The sequence below is a fragment of the Haliaeetus albicilla genome, chromosome 27 (assembly GCF_947461875.1).
Source record: "Haliaeetus albicilla chromosome 27, bHalAlb1.1, whole genome shotgun sequence".
Taxonomy (NCBI): Eukaryota; Metazoa; Chordata; class Aves; order Accipitriformes; family Accipitridae; genus Haliaeetus; species Haliaeetus albicilla.
In genome coordinates, this window is record NC_091509.1 from 21,046,940 (window position 1) to 21,063,336 (window position 16,397).

At 47.3% G+C, this 16,397-nt stretch overlaps 2 protein-coding genes across 2 annotated transcripts in view; one reads left to right on the plus strand and one right to left on the minus strand.

Annotated features, from left to right (window-relative positions):
• The first annotated feature begins 8 nt into the window (after positions 1-8).
• On the plus strand, positions 9-11,655 carry CCNI2 (cyclin I family member 2). The gene is made up of 10 exons (XM_069772751.1): positions 9-119; positions 703-833; positions 992-1,056; positions 1,721-2,299; positions 3,539-3,688; positions 5,066-5,200; positions 5,947-6,021; positions 7,244-7,384; positions 8,416-8,646; positions 9,452-11,655. The coding sequence occupies exons 5-10, from the start codon at positions 3,575-3,577 to the stop codon at positions 9,857-9,859; spliced, it is 1,104 nt and encodes a 367-aa protein (XP_069628852.1). The 5' UTR covers positions 9-119; positions 703-833; positions 992-1,056; positions 1,721-2,299; positions 3,539-3,574; the 3' UTR covers positions 9,860-11,655.
• A 3,447-nt stretch (positions 11,656-15,102) lies between these two features.
• SEPTIN8 (septin 8) overlaps positions 15,103-16,397 on the minus strand; it is a 40,782-nt gene continuing 39,487 nt past the window's right edge. The window contains exon 10 of the mRNA XM_069772749.1: positions 15,103-16,150. Within this exon, the coding sequence (XP_069628850.1) occupies positions 16,096-16,150 (55 nt within the window). The 3' untranslated portion in view covers positions 15,103-16,095. The remainder of the gene's footprint in view (positions 16,151-16,397) is intronic.

The following is a 16,397-nucleotide window of genomic DNA, read 5'->3' on the forward strand; positions in this document are numbered from 1 at the left end:
GCGGGCCGCCGGTGTCACCGCGGCTCGATGGCGCCGACCGGGGCGGGGGCGGGCGGCCTTGCCTGGTGGACCCGGGTCCCGGGGCTCCGCGACGGGGCTTCGGGGGGCTCCGGTTCTAGGTCTGACCAGGCTCCGGGGCTGACGGGCCTCCGTGGGGCTGATAAGGCTCTGGGGGGTTCTGACAGGGCTCTGGGCCTGACGAGGCTCTGAGGAGACTGGCAGGGCTCCAGTGGGTCTGACAGAGCTCCAGGGGCTCTGACAGGGCTCTGGAGCTCTGACAGGGCTCCAGTGGGTCTGACAGGGCTCCAGTGGGTCTGACAGGGCTCCAGTGGGTCTGACAGGGCTCTAGTGGGTCTGACAGGGCTCCAGTGGGTCTGACAGGGCTCCAGTGGGTCTGACAGGGCTCCAGTGGGTCTGACAGGGCTCTAGTGGGTCTGACAGGGCTCCAGTGGGTCTGACAGGGCTCCAGTGGGTCTGACAGGGCTCTAGTGGGTCTGACAGGGCTCCAGTGGGTCTGACAGGGCTCCAGGGCTCTGACAGGGCTCCAGTGGGTCTGACAGGGCTCCAGGGGCTCTGACAGGGCTCTGGGACTCTGACAAGGCTCCAGAGCGGACAGGGCTGCAGCCCCAGCTTGTTCTCCACACAGGCAGAAAATCTGTCTCCTTTTCCTGATCCCTGACCAGTGTCTCACTCCTTTCCCAGGTATTTCTGCACACCCAAATCCTTCTGTGGGCAGGTCACAGGGTGTTGTTCCAGTCCCACTCCTCCCCGCGTTCCCTTTGCTCTGGACACCGAGGCCTGGGATCCCAGAGCAAGGCCAGGAATAATCAGCAGTAAGCATCAAGCGCAGAAACAAACTAAGGGCTGTAAATCAATCTGGCTGTGTTCTTGCCAGAGGGCTGTAGGCGGGGGCAGGAATGTGGACAGGATTGATCTGGGGCTTCCAGAAGGGTTTCTGATCTCACTCACCAAACTCACTGGTGTATCGCAGGGCCGGGAAGACGCTGGTAATGACAGGACAGGGCTGTTCCCTCAACCCCAGCTGAGCGTCACCAGGTGAGTCAGGAAGCTGGAGGACAAGGTGTTCAGCAAACACAGTCGCTTTGCTATTTATATATCGCCACAGTATTACTCAGAGCTGTACTGTATGCAAAGATTTGTAGAATAATAGAGTAACTTTGCACCAAAAAAAAGTATAACCCGAATTAGTAGATTAATAGAGTAACTTCACACCAAAAAAAGTATAACCCAAAGGGCTGGTAGACAACAGGGAGTTGTGTGTGGGCAGATGAAGCTGAGGAACAAGAAAAGGTTTAACATAAGGTATTGGAACTGGCTCCCTGCAGAAAATGCTGTGTGAGAAGAACAAAGGGAACCAGGAGCCAAGGGAAAAGCTGAGGGGAGTGGTCGTGAGAGGTGGGGAGACCCTGGTTGGAAGCAAATATGGGGTGAAACATGGATGCTGGCAGAGTGGCCCAGCGCTGGGAGTGCATATGCTCTGTGAAACACACAAAAAAGGAATCCTTCCCAGTGTCTGTAAGGGAAGGAACTCCTGGCAGGTGTTGGGGATGATGTGGATGCAGCAAAAGAGTATTTTGGACAGGGCCATGCCAAAGAGAAGAGGCAGTGCATTTGCTGAGGCAATAACCAATGCCGGGAAAGGGGGCAGGTGTGGATTTGGGGGTTATGCTGAAGGTTTCCGTGTTTTTCACCATGGCAGAACTTCATCCTGATCCCAGAAAGGCATGGCTTTGCCTGATGCAGACAACGATCTCTGTGCAGGTGAGACGACGTTCACCTGGGAAGCTCCAGGCGGGAGAGTGGTGATCTGGTGATCCAGTGATCCAGCGGAGCCATTCCCCGTGAGATCAAGCTCCGAGCAGGACAAGGCTGCCCTTTCCCAGGACAAGCATGCTCGCAGGAGGAGGCTGCGGTCAGAGACCCACCGAAGTCTGGAAGAAGGAGCTGTGCCGAAAAAGGGACACTAGACCCACTCACCCACTAGACGGGTGGTTTTTTCACCACGCTGGTTTCATCACACAGAAGTTACCGGCGGAGACGTTCAGCAGCGCCTGTGGGCGCTGAAGCGGCGGAGGGGCCGGGGGCGACCGAAACATCTCACGGATCCGTCCCGGCTCTCCGCAAGCATCGCCCCCGCCCGCCTACCCCCCCCTCCCGCCCCGGGGCGGTCCCTGCGCGCAGCCGCGGATGTCAGCCCAGCCCCGCCGCCCTGCTCGCCGGTGGCGGGGCCCCCCCCGTGCCCGGCGGGACCCGGCCCAGCGTTCCCCCCCCCGGGCGGGTAAGGACGGCGCCGAGGCTTTTCCTGGCGGGGGGCGGGCGGGCGGGGAGGGGGGTGTCTCCTCCCGGGACCGGGGCTCCCTGCCGGCCCCCCCCGCCCCGGTCGCTGTGCGGGAGTGGAAGGGCAGTTCGGGCACTGGTGGTGCGGGAACTGCTCGGCGTCGTTCTCAGGGACAGTCGCGTTCAAATTAGCCGGAGGCTGAGCTTATAATTAACTCTCCCCCCCCCCCCCCCCCCAGCTATCCTAGCTATAGGAGGATAAAGTTTTCTGTGCATCAAACTGGACAGATAAATCTTTTTCCAGCTCCCTCTGCTGAAATGATCCGGGCAGTCAGGTTTGGATGCTCTGACATCCAGTGGCAGCAAAAGCCAAAGTCACGTACGTTTCCTGCTTTCAGTGAAACGCAGGCATCGCAGAGTTTCAGCTTTAGAAATGTAGAACAGTTTCCAGAGGATTCATGTCACTTTGGGGTTTTTAATGGAGCTGTAGAGATAATGGTGTGAGCTTCCAGAAAACACAGATGAGGAAGCCCACATCCACCACTCTTTACAACGAAAAGCAGAATTTTTGTGTCTAGTAACATCTTTTTTTTTTCTGCTGTTAGACACACCAAAATGTAAGCATTGAAATACTCGGGTTTGGACTGAGACGTTCTCACTGCTTGGTACTTACATGATATTATCCGGAGATACTTATTTCATGTAAATACGTGCTTAGTCTGAAGAGTGGTATTTCCAAAGTGTTGCTGTTGAAGACATGCAACAGCAACAGAGAAAGATAAAACTGCTCTAAGGAAAACTGTTAACTGGGAATTAATAAACCTGCTAAGAACAGTCATCCTTGAGCTTTTGTACGGAAACAATAGAGCTCTATTTGCCTCTTGAAATCGGGTGATAACGGGTGGCAACTTAACAGCTCTGCAAATGGAGAGCTGAATGTGTGAAACAAGGCGAACAGTAATACGTACTGCTCGACCCAAGGTTACTCAAGCAAGCCTTTACACAGCCCGGGAGGAAAAAAACTCGACTGCACTGTTGTTCAGCCATCTGACATGTTTTCTTTCATCATGAGCTTCCCCTCGGGGAAAATGGATGACAGGACTGCTCTGTCTGCAAACAAACAAGTCGCATGGCTGCTCCTGACTTCGTTCTCAGTGTTGGAAAGGCATCACGAGAGGAAATCGTACTTAGCACGAGGAGCTGGGATGTTGCTTTATAATTCTTTTCTTGGTTTTGACAGAGGCTGCCATCAGGGAAACTGGCTCAAAGAGTTGCCATGAAGTGCCCTGGACCTCCAGAGAGCTCAAGACTTGCCTTCTTCCTGGACAATGCCTTAGCCAGAGAGGCTAAGATTTGGAAAGTGCCAGTTTTCCAGAATCTTGCCCTGAAGGTACTCTCCCCTGTCCTCCCCTGTCCTCTTTGGAAGTCCTTAAGGGACTCTGCAGAGGTGCAGTGCTGGTCCTGCCATCTAATCCACCTGAATGCAAAAGTCATCCCACATGGACTAAGTTTAAGGAATGGAGGGGGAGGAGGGTCTGTACTTGTCCCATCTTACATCTTTTTAATGCCCTATGTAAACTAGGTGCTTTGCATTTTGTTTTGACTCAGGTAGTTTTGGGAAATGAGGTGGAGCAGGTAAGAACAGACAATCAATGGTAAAGCCATAAATATGTCACATTAGAGTTAGTTGTGCTCGACACCATCTTTTGAGTCCCATCTATTCAGGTGGGAGAAGAGGGAATTCACTGAGGCCTAACAGAAACCCAGCCCCATTCCCAGCTGCTGAAGCGAGTCAGTCTGCTACCTGAGGAAGTTACAAGACTTAATGTTGCCTCTGTGTACAATAGAAACAGGTATGCTCAGCTGCTTCTGTAAAGTGCATCAGATCTGTGGAAGGATGCACAAAAGTGCCCTGCCAGCCTCATCTCTTTTTTTGCAGTAGTGTAGAAATGCTATTTTTTACCAAGAGTTTTTACTGTCAAATAAAGCAAAATAGTGCAACAGATAACATGATGAGTAATATTAAACGAATTGGCGGTAAACGTTGTCTGTTCTATGTAGCTGCTCAGGCCTTTCAGTTCTCCTACAACAATATTCAGATGTGCACCATGGATCATGCGTGGCGTAATGGCAGCCAGAGTAAAGGCCTTCCTCTCACCTGAATGTATCTCCAAATAAGATGTAAGAAAGAAAAAAATGGAGTATGTTTTGCCTGGTGCCTTGGGGGAGGCGTAAGCCAGGCTTCTGTGGTCCCAACGCTAAGCAAATTCAAGGGCTGTTTAAAAAAAATAATCTTGCAGAGTAAATCAAAACCTGCTCCTGACTCCAGTTTCTCTCTCCCTGTCGAGGCTGTCTGAATGAAACATGTGCTGCATTGGAGGCTTCAGTTTTCTCAGGAGGGGGAAATAATGAGCACACTCAGCATCTTGCTTGTAAGAGCACGGTTTGGTGGTTCATACGCACTGTGCAAGGGGAGAACTGGGTGCTTCCCCATTCAGTACTCCAGTACAATCCGGTACCAGGCCCTTGTAAGCACAGCTAGAGCCTGACTGGGTGCGCAACACGAGCGAGTACTTTAAGCTGCTCTGAAATTTGCCCTTGCCCTCACTCTGTAGACACAGCTGACAACTTTCTGCATTTCAAGCCTCCAGACATCTGAAATGTTAATTAGAGCGCTTAGAATGATTTGAGTCTTCCTTTGGAGATACTTCAACAAAATCATCAAAGCACTAACTGTATTTTTCTTCTAACTTTGTCTTCCCCTCAGGGCACAGATATCTCCCTGTCCTGTTACAAGAAAGCCGTTCTCTGGATTGCAGAAATAAGCTCTCAGTTCAAGTTTCACCCTGAAACATTTGCCTTAGCTACCAGCATCTTTAACCGGTTATTGGCATCAGTAAAGGTAGAGAATCTCTGTCAGCTTTTTCCTGGCTAGATCACTGACTGGGGATGTAAAGAGTATGTAATCAGTTTATACACAAAGCAGGTACTATGTTTGGCAGCAGATTTAGGGAGCAGTCAGGGTCTTTGTGGGGAAGGCTTTTAAGCCTATGAACTCGGGTGTTTGATGAGGTTCCACTGATTTACAGTCTTCTGTAGAAGTGTTTGTGTGAACTGTAGTCCAAATGCTGTGATAAATACAAAGAACTCATCATCTGGTTGTCTGTGCTAAATGGAAAACATTTGCACTATCACTTTTAATATTTTAGTTTTGAAACCACTATTTTTAACCAAATCATGGGGCCAACTTTTTCTGTCACTAAAGCAACAGCAGTTATGAGTTGAACTGAGCCTTGCAGCTCTCAGTTCTATTTAGATCAATACTGGCATTTAGCAAAAGCATATTATTTAATATCTCAGCTGAGAAGAGGAATAACTTTTGCATTGTAAATACTGTGGCCATTGCATAGTCTAAAAATTGTGGGATACATGAATAAAAATTGCACCAAGAGGAGGATTTATTTTGTTTCACTTTGGATTTCATTGTTCTATTTCCAGCTTCAAATGAAACTTTCTGCAGCTAAACTAATTCAGAAGCAACTGTAACTTAAATGAAAGTCTGAAAGTTGTGCATCTGTCGTAGAATGACAATGATTTCCCCCAAGACTGTTACCTTCTTTACTCAGTGTTTTCTTCTTCTCCCTTCAGGCCCAATTAAAATATCTTCAGTGCATAGCAATTTCCTGCCTTGTCCTTGCAGCAAAAACCAATGAAGAAGATGAGGTCTGTATGTTTAATTTTAAAACACACTAAACTCCTCTTGTGTTCATGTTGTTCGTGTTTCCAGGTCTTTCAGCAACTTGGGCATAATGAGGAAATGTTAATGGGTTTATCCTAAGTAGTCTTTAAGGGGTGACAGTAACATTTTCAGTCCTGTTTCATCATTGTTTGGAAGAATTGTGACCTTTATGGATGAAGGACTTGTGTTTGCTTATGTAATGGATATGTTTCCCTCCTCCGGCCCTGAAACCTCTCTCCTCTCTTCAGAATCCATGGCTTGCAACAAAGCTTAGTCTGGGGCAGGGGATGGTCAAGATGCACATGCACAGCTTTGTGCGCACAGCATCGGAGTGCTGTAATTCTGTTGTGATAGGTCCTGGGAGGGTAAGGTAGGTAAGACAAAGCAGAGGTTCTTCAGAGGAAGCTTAAAACAGAATAGTTTGCTTGGAGTCGAAACTGGTTTCTGAACCCGGTGAGGAAATGACTCAGGTCTGCACCTCAAGATGAGCATGTAAAATCAGCAACTACCCATGTAAGTGTGAGATTACACATGGTAATCTCTCGTGGCAGAAGTGCACTGATAGACTTCTTCAGACATTTACAAACATGAGCCCAAAGCATTTCAGCTTGCACTTCTCTTTCCTTCATTCTGTTTTGAAAAAGAACAGGAAGCCTAGAAGTTGGAGTCAGACATGCATATCTCTTCGAACAACCTCTACTGTAGTGAAATGCTCTTCGCAGCCTTTCTTAAGATGTGTCACACTGAGGTTATTCTTCTTTTCCTCTCAGCTAAGAAGGAGAAGCTGAGTCAATGACCGCAGGAAACAAAGACAACCACAGAAGGCCCTGTGAAACAGGCCAAGAGGAAGCCTCCTCCTAGCTTGTCAGAGGAGCCAAACTAATGAGACTGGTAGCAGGGAACGTGCATCACCGATGCAGCATTAAGGAGGCTCACAGTGACAGGGGAGGTGAACGACATCGTTCTTGCCGTGGGCTGGGTTCGTAGCCAGCTGCCCTGTGGTGAGCGTGGGCCAGTCTTCTTTTAGGATGGGAGTTACCTAGGAAAGTGGTCTCCTGAACAAGTATTCTGTCTTAGCAGTTTGGGATGTGTATCAACTTGTCAGATCCCTTTGCAATACAGAGAAACACACAGAGCACTGTGTAGGACGTTGGCTTCTTTATTTTTTTTTTTGTAATTTTTTTGTAATTTTTTTTTTTTTTACAGGTAATACCATCGGTGAAGACGCTCGCAGTGCAGAGTGGTTGTAAACGCTCTCCAGCTGAGATCTTGAGAATGGAAAGAATTATACTAGATAAGCTTCACTGGGATCTTTACACAGCAACACCAATGGATTTCTTAAACATCGTAAGCACTAAGTTTTGCAAATTTTTTTCTTTAAAGAAACAGCTCCTTATCAAATAAGACTAGAAAACACAGATGCGCATACATACACACACCCACACATCCTTCCCAAGATGCTTTGCAAACTACCTGTTGCTAGCTATCTGCAAGTCTTTTGAAGAATGTTACAGTGATTTTTTTTAAATTTGTTTTTAAAATTGTCTACTATTTAAAACCTTTCATTTTGCTCAAAAAATTTACTCCCATCTTAAAGGACAACTAAAATGGACGTTAAAAAGATTCTCATAATGCACAACTATACGCCATTTTTATTTTTTTTAAATACACACTGCAAAAATATTTCTAACTATTTCCATTCTATTAATACTGTACATAGAAAGCTGTCAGAGTTTTGCTACATTTCACACACAGGTTTTTTCTTAAACTATTTTCCTTTTCATCCCACTAATTATTCACCCTTGTTTTAGGCAACGAGACTACCCCAATCTGGCACTTAGTTCACACTGCAGTTACTAAACATTTGATAGAAACAATTAAACTTTGTCTTCAAGAAACGATCATGTGCTAGTAAGGCAAAAATCATGTGATACGAACACATCCTGGATCCCTTTTTTAAGGTTATGTGCAAATATTAAGCCATCTTAGGCTGCTGATTGTGAGAACTGCCTTTCTTAGGTGCTTGTTTCCTCAGTAAATTCAGAGTGCAGTCATGATTATTGGTTTTACTCTATTCGTATCTGCTGGCCTGAATTGTATCTCCTGGATAGCAATCTGGATAACGTAGAAACTTCAGAAATTGTTAGGAAACACAGACCTTGTACATTCATTATAAGCTCAAAAAACAGTTCAATGGTTGGCAAGTACAAACACAAAACACAAAAATAAAAGGGGCAGGGGGAACCCTTTAGGTTTTCTGATACGAGATGAAATTAGTCTGTACTTCTGTTTGATAACATATGAAAACATACAAAGTTCACTGACCTCTGCTTTTTTTTTTTATATATATATATATATGTACTTTATCTTCTCTCCAGTTCCATGCCATGGTGATGTCCAACTGGCCCCATCTACTACATGGGCTGCCTCAGATGAATCCTTCCCGCCATGTTGCATTCTTGACCAAACAGCTACAGCACTGTATGGCGTGCCACCAACTATTGCAGTTTAAGGGCTCCACATTGGCTTTGGTGATCATCACCTTAGAGCTGGAGAGGCTGACTCCTGATTGGTTTCCTGTTATTACTGATCTGCTAAAAAAAGCACAGGTAGGAATCAAAATGGCCTTTGGTCACAAATCTTGAGGCCAGGACACCGATAAATTAATAAAGCGCACATGTATTTTCAACCAACATTGCACTTTAGCAGCCTTCTGAGAAGTGCGTGTCCATGTTCTGCCTTTCCTGCAGACCTTGCTAGCGCTAACAAGAGAGGGAATAAAACTGCAGTTAAGGGCTGGGACTGGGGAGAGAGCCTTCCCTTTGGCAGGGAAGGGAGGTTTCCAAACTGCTTGACCACAGATAGCCCCTTGCCTCCTGAGCAAGGAGAGATTCTCCCACAATGGGAGTGGCTGGGAACACCTAAAAACCTGCCCACTGTGTCCCCAGCCTCCCACTGAACACTGCAAAAACTTTTAAGTACAGTTACATTTGGCTTCTAATGATACACATTAAAGGCAAGCTCTGGGTTTTTTCTTTAAAGCTTTTCTCTAGTTTCATAAAACATGTGCCTTTTAAGAGAGTACACCTAGAAGGCTAAAGACCCTGGCTGTCAGCTTACTGTCGACCCATTTTGTGGTCTTGAATTTGTCCGAAATAGCCTAGCCTCCTGCTGTCCCTCCTGACTGTTGTTGCCTCTTAAAAAGAGGGATTGCTTGCCCACCTTCTGTGTGGTAGTTCAGGAGCTCCCAACTAAGTGTTTTGCATCAGGGCCAATGTGCATAGCGCTGATACGCATCTACTGAGGCACGCAATACAGCCTGTCCCTGCCCTCCCGCTAATTACAGAGTTACAGGACCAGTGGCCAGGAGTAATTTATCATGAACTTATAAAAAATCTGCATCTTCCCTTACAGGTTAACAGTGCTGAGTTCATCCACTGCAAAGAGCTCGTGGATCAAGAGCTAATGCGCTTGCAGCCATCCAATGCTGTTTATATTTTCTGTCCCATCAGTCAAGCCATCCAGGGCCACCCCAAGGCAAGGCTACCCTACCATGACCCTTCTGGATTGAATAATTCCCATCAAGTGAGGTTGAGGGTCGCTGTAAACCAGCCAGTTTTAGCACCTTTCAGACCTACTACAGCCCAAATTCCTGATGACCGCATGGAGACAGATGAATACTATGATGGATTCAGACACCTGTACAGTGAGGACGGGGGAGCGAGTGGTGGGAGGGTGACCACGGGTGGCTCGTGCCCTCAGCTGAGGCCTGGAGAAGGCAGCTCCCCATGTCCTCCCTTGCAGGCGCCTGAAAGGGACTAGTGGAGAATTACTGCCTTGGAAGCAGCAACTGCAGAACCAGCAAACAGAACAGCCGACACAACAGAGCAAAAGTGCTGCTGTGTTTTTCAGAGGATAATGACAAAATCTATTTTTTTATGTCCTTCCTAAGCAGTATGTGCTACCTCTCAGTTTTTAACATCACATAAATACAGAAAGCTGGGGAGAGAAGGGACTTGGTCACAGTCCTACAACTCAGGGATCAAGTTGGCAGAAGGCTATGAACTGCACCAGACAGAACCAAATGTCTCAGAGTTTATTTTTAAAATAGCTGTGATGGAGTGTGACAGATTGAGCCTTTCATCCAGCTCACTCCATTGTTCTCTTATTAGAGCTAATCTGACTTGCCCCGTGGGAGAGTGAACAGGAGCTGCTTTCGAGGAAGGGGGAGCTCCCATTGCTGGCTCTGTAAGAGTAGTTTTCAGGTAGAACCAAGGTTTTGATTTAGTAGTGAGAAAAACGAGAATCAAACCTCCAGTTTTTCTTAAGGCCTTACCCTGGAAGCCAGGGGTCTGAGGTCTGTGCTCATTCCTGGTTAAGCCATTAAAGACCCAATCGCAGTTCCTACACGCTGTGGGAAATTGCTTCTAATCCAGTCATCGTTGCCTTGGGCACTCACCCACCAACATGTGCCTTTCAGGTGGTTTTTTTTTTAATTTGTTCTGTCTTACCCGACTAGACAATACAAAATGCCTTTCCCCCCCATTAGTTTTTATGAACTGCCCATCTCCATAGCAAAGCAGTTTGTAAAACTACAAAGGTCAGTTTAAACCTCTATTGCACTTTTAAAAACCAGCCTTACACATTCTGTTAAAATAAGTGTTTCCTTAGACTTTTTTTGGTTTTGTTTTAAACAATAGGGCCAGCATTTTCAGGTGATTGTTATCCTAGCTTGAAGGTATAATCCAGACAGTACTGGATGAATAACACCACCACAGCTGCAAGTCCTGTCACAGAACAGGGAAGGGTTTTACGTGGACTGGCACAGGCTCAATGCTGAGCAGGTGTCTCACGTAATGACACAGGATAAATAAATAGGGGACAGGGATGAGACAGGAGCAAGGAGACCCTCATGCTGTGTAACAGCAGCACTCATCAGGGGAGGAAGAAAGTTTCTGGCCTTCTTCCCCTTGCTCATCATCTCACCTTGTAGGAGAGGAATTCCTGAACATCGAATTGTGCAGGACCAATGTCCTTAGCAGCTCTGTTAACAGAGAATGCTTTCTAAAGTATTACATTTGCCAGAACTGGCACAGAGAACAGAGTGAGCTTTGTATGTGTGCAGGGAGAAAGCTGTGCTTTTCATTTTAAACTGCAAAGAAAGCAGTGCCTCAGTGTTCCAGAAAGAAACATTTAGTATCGGAGACTTCGTGCAAATGACATGTGTGAGCAGATGTGACTTGAACCAGCAGTGAAACCGCGGGAGGTCCCATGAGGCAAGTCAAAGCTACTGCAAACTGTGACTGCCGTGCTGCAGGGGGGAGTCTCTGCCCTGGCCAGGGGATGCTGCAGGAACAAGACTCGCCGCCCGGTTTTAGACCAGACAAGGTTTACGAGGTACCCACGCAGCCGGGGGCCAGGCAGCGGCACGCTTGGGATATGTTATTTATTCATCCTGCCTATGTACCACAGGGAAGGTTTTAATTTCGTGGTCGGGCTCTTCCCTCCCCCCAGTGCAGCACCTTCCTTTTCTATCACAAGCTGTGACTTGACTGCCTGACTTTTTGAAGGAGGCAAGTTGTCTTTTGTAGTTTTCATTAAATAAAATATAAGCTTGGTCTGTGCATTCTCAGTGTGCTCCTTGACAAGCCCAGCCAAAAGCCGATGCCCACACAGGTCCTTGCGGGAAGCTGGGGTGCGTGTCTGGTTCTGCTTTCCTCCAGTCCCTTTGCCCTATCTCAACCATCTTCGCCAGCTGCGTTAACCAGTGGAAATGCTAGCAGAAAAGTTCTACACATGGTAATTAACATGCTGTAACTTTATACCACAATGACCGTAGCTCATGTTTTTTCCCCTGGCTTTGAGCCGACGTACATATTTTCTTGCCCATAAGCTGGATGACACAAAAAACCATGAACAAGCCTGCTTTTCAAAACCTCTGCAGATCTATACGATCAACATTCAAAAGTACATGTTAACGGGGTTAATTCTAAAGGATGAAGTCAGTGCTGAAAGGCCCATGGGGTCCTGTGTTCCCACTCAGTGTGCAGGACACCATGCTGGGATGGGAACAGTAAATCTGGAGCCTGCCTGCTCTCCCAGGATATGCTGTTGCTTCTCTCTGGCAGCGCAGGTCCCTTCTGCACACCTATCCCAGTGCTGGAGTCACGATAAAGGAACTAAACGCTTGTGGCTTGGCTTCAGGAGGTTAAAGTGCCACCTACCTTTGTGTTCCCGTCATCTTTAGGAAGGGAGCTTCCTGCCCTGAAGAACAAGTTGCAAACTACAGGAAGAAGCTGCTGTTGCAACAGGACTGTTCTCATTACAGAAAGAGACCATTTTTGATAGCAAGAACTGCACAAACTCCCTTCTTACTGGCAGAGTGGAGTCTGAGGCTGTTAGTATCTTTCCCCTCCCTGCCTGGACAAGTAATGAGTAACAAGATGAACACACCGCACATCCAGGTGACAGCAGTAACAGGAACAATCATTTTGCCCAGCTGAGTTTCAGAGATGATGACTGTCTCCTTTCTGTGCCTGCCTGTCTGGATCGCACACAGCATGCATGCTACAGACACAAGTTTATTCTACCTGCAGCTAAACCCACTGCTGTAGATCCTGTAACCATTATGTTACACACCAGTTACTGGCGAGAACACGCCAAATGCAGCCGGCACAGCAACTGCTGGCACAGATCTGACGTGTTTAGGGCTAGTTTTGCGAGGACTGTTGTTCTGGGGAATATTCAGTCCCTGTAAAACGCCAGAGAACATTTACAGCGTACTTTCAAAGAGCTCTTACGGTGCCTCATCTTGACCTGGTAAGGAAGGCTGGTTCCTCCCTCTCTCTGGACGGGAGCACAGCACAGCTCCCCGTCCTGGGCTCCAGCCCTTGCCAGAGAAGCGAGGGTGCGTTTGTGTCTGCAATAGCAGGATCTCTTCCCCTGCAGGAGTCTCGGCCCAGGGAAGGCACACCTCTCAAACCCAGACTCCTTTTGCTGTTGCCTTACTTCAGACCAGATTTCCAGATGCCTGAAGCTAACACCACCTTGTAAACAAAGCTGCAATTACATCTGAAATCCCCTACAGTAAGTATCCACAGAATTGGTTTGTCCTTCAAGAAGGTTCCTGGCAGACTCCCCTGCTGTACACGGATGCTCAGATGCTGAATCAGAAGCGAAACATAAACCAAACATTAAATCACCTACAGAAACAGCGAAGCAATTCAGAGTCACCCCCAGCCACCGCCACATCTCCCATTCATAAACCACCACCAAAAGGAAACGTGTCACAGCTAAAGCAAGTCACCCGGGCACCGTTACATGTAAGGATGAAGCTGCCTTGCTGCGGACCAGCATTCACCGCTGTGTTTCAGATAATAAACCTGACCTGGTATCGCTACTTACGGTGGGCGTGTGATGACCTAGAAGAAGAGTTCATTTACACAGTTGCACAAATAAAGAAACTTCTGTGGTCAGAGAATTGATCAAGATACAAGAAAACAGCAGAGAGAAGAGTAATACAACAGTTGTTTTACCATGTTACAGGTTTCTGACAAAATTTGCTGATATGTCAATGAAACGCACAGAAGCAACTAACAGCAACCAGCACCGGGATCGCAGAAAGATCTTTCAGAGCACGCAGCCGGCTACCTCGAGACATCACCAATACCAAGTGCCTTCAGACATGTATAAAGCCTTTATATCTCATTTCTGGGGTTGCCTCTATGCAGTGGTTTTGTGTTTTGGTTTTTTTGCTAATTGGCCTTAGTGTTTTAAATTCAATTTGAACAGTACTTACAGTTCAATTCTTTAAGAATGCAGAAAAGTACACTTAGATCAAGTGATGCATTAACTCCTGGCAGGTCTCAGCAGCTCCCTCTTGTTCTTCCTCAGCAAGGCGCGCAACTTGAAACCCACTGGTGACCAAACTATTGTCATGGCAAACAGAACTTAATCAAATCTTCTGAGCAATTTGGGGAAAGAAAAAGAAAAAGCTTTTATTCCCAATTCACCTATCTAGATGGGAATCTAACTTGACAATACCTTCAAACCAGATTAAAACTTTCCCAAAGGAATTAGATTGGTTTGCCTCAAAAGAGAACGCAGGCAAGTTTAAAATAGTCATCAAAACAGTGGCAAAGGGTGTTTCATGGCTCTGCTCAGCCTGATGGTCACGCACTGCTTCAGCTTTCCTCCTGTCTGGTGCAGGGCACAACAGACATGAAGACAGACGGAGCCATCCCAAGTGGACCTCCAGCTCTGAATCCAGGGCCCCAGAGACAGCCTGGTCAGAGCCTGGCTGCTTCTCACCTGGTCCCACTTCCACTGAAGCCTGTGGTGCCTCTCCCCTGCCCGCTGCGGCAGCAGGCACAGGCAGGGATGAGCAAGGTGGGATGAACATGCTTGTCACGGGGTTTAGTCCCTACTGCCTGCAAGTGGCAGGAGTCTCCAGAACCTCCCCGTATGCCCAGTTTGGTTATTTTCAGGCCACGTTAACACATACCTGTTACAGGCTGAGAATTATTTCCAAGTTCTAATTCATGCCAAGGGTATCCGGAGGTTTCGGTGACTGTCACGTACAGCATACCCTGGGGACAGGAGCTCAGTGCCTGCGGCAGTCAGTGCCTCTACACCATCCCCTCCATCTCAACAGACTCTTGGGTGGTGATGGAGACGCAGCCTGCTCGGGGGGCTCCTGTCACACAGCCCGCTGTTCACAGCCAGACCTCGTCCCACTCCGGCCACACCACCCAGCACGAGGTAGGGGTAGGGGTGCAAGCTTCCTTCAAACCTCCTACCAAGGACTGGCTTTCTGCTGGTCCTACGCCCCCAGCCCCACGGCACTGGGGCAAGCAGCAGCATGGAGAAAGGGAGGGGGGCTGCTGGCAGCAGCCGCCCCAGACGTATGGGGGTGCACAGGGGACATCAGACTTTAAACACAGATGGACAGGGTAAGGGGGTTAACAGAGGGAAACTGGAATAACAGTGAGGGTCATGAATTTGGACACAGCACTTCGTTGTTCCAGTGACTACAGCTGGCATACAAAACATGTTTTTAACAGAAGTTTGTTAAACAAGTCAGTTTTGTTTTTATTAAACCCAACTTTGGTACAAGCAGGTCATTCCTGAGATTTGTTTACAAGGTTATTTTAAAACGAAGATAAACTGGGGCCTCTCCCTGTTCTGTGTGAAGTTAGACTGGGGCACAGACACCACACTTTTTTTTCTCTTTTTTCTTAAACAAGTATTTGTTTAAGGGGAAATCAGTCTGTTACAAACACAGAACTCACAAACAGGAACACCGAGTCTCCAGCCTTAAACCATTTCCCCTCCGTTAACATATAACAATTAGTTGTCCTTTAAAATGGTTCCCTTCTCACCCACCACATCCCAGTAGGACGTGCTGGAATCCGGACTGGCCAGGCAGGGTCACCCGTCCCCGAAGCTGCGAGCGGGGAGGTGGGCAGGGAGCTCTGGGGAAGGGGTTACGTTGTGAGGCACGTGTGTGCAGCCCTAGGAAAACTAAACAAATGAAGGTTGGAGGATTTTGGTTATAAAACCCGTAAGTCTACAGGAAAAAGCTACACGGAAGAGTTATTGCTAAGAAACGTGAGAATCCAGCTGAAAGGTTAGGGACGTTAGGAGGTTCTCCAGTTACACCCCAAAACCAGGCTGAGGAGAGGACACACGGAAACGCAGCTACAGCAGCAGCTCAAGCAGCAAGCTGAAATCCCGCCTCGCGCTAACCCAGCTTTGTCCCTCACCTCTCTGGAAGTTCGGTCAGTATTAACTGCTTTGGACGGGCTCTCGCCCAGAGATTAGCATTTTGGTTTTAGTGCAAGCCATGCAGCAGCCTTAATTAGCAGTTTATCTTTTGGCAAGTACCTTAGATTTCAACTTTATCAAGAAACCTGTTCAAGCAAATATTTCCCAATCAAAAGATACCGTGCATCTTAGTCCTTGCTATATAATCTCTTCTGTGCAATCTATTGCAAGCTTAAAGGTGAAAGCACCAATTAATTTCTTCTGCATGAGATGTTTTGGCCTTAACAAATCTTCTAATTAACATGTCTTCCTGATGTTATGGAGCACGCACTGGGAAGACTAAAAAAGCTACAGAAAGAACAAAAGAGAATCAGTATTTAAGTTTCAGTTATTTACATTAAGTAAAGACAACATGAAAGGTCAAAATACAAATCTAACGTATGCCGCCTGATAGTGTGCGGAGCTGGGTACAGACATTTGAATTTAAACCATCGCAACTTGGAGAAGCTCTCACGGCTGCCAAGATCTTGTTTGGAACTGGTGATCGGAGGCTTGATTTAAAATTTTAATGAGGAAAGACTGCTGACAGGGAACA

Bases quoted from the DNA above. Each gene is read 5' to 3' on its own strand.
- CCNI2 (XM_069772751.1), top strand. From the start codon at position 3,575: ATGAAGTGCCCTGGACCTCCAGAGAGCTCAAGACTTGCCTTCTTCCTG. The intron at 6,022-7,243 runs GTCTGTATGTTT...TTTTTTTTACAG, and splicing joins AAACCAATGAAGAAGATGAG to GTAATACCATCGGTGAAGAC. The intron at 7,385-8,415 runs GTAAGCACTAAG...TCTTCTCTCCAG, and splicing joins CAATGGATTTCTTAAACATC to TTCCATGCCATGGTGATGTC.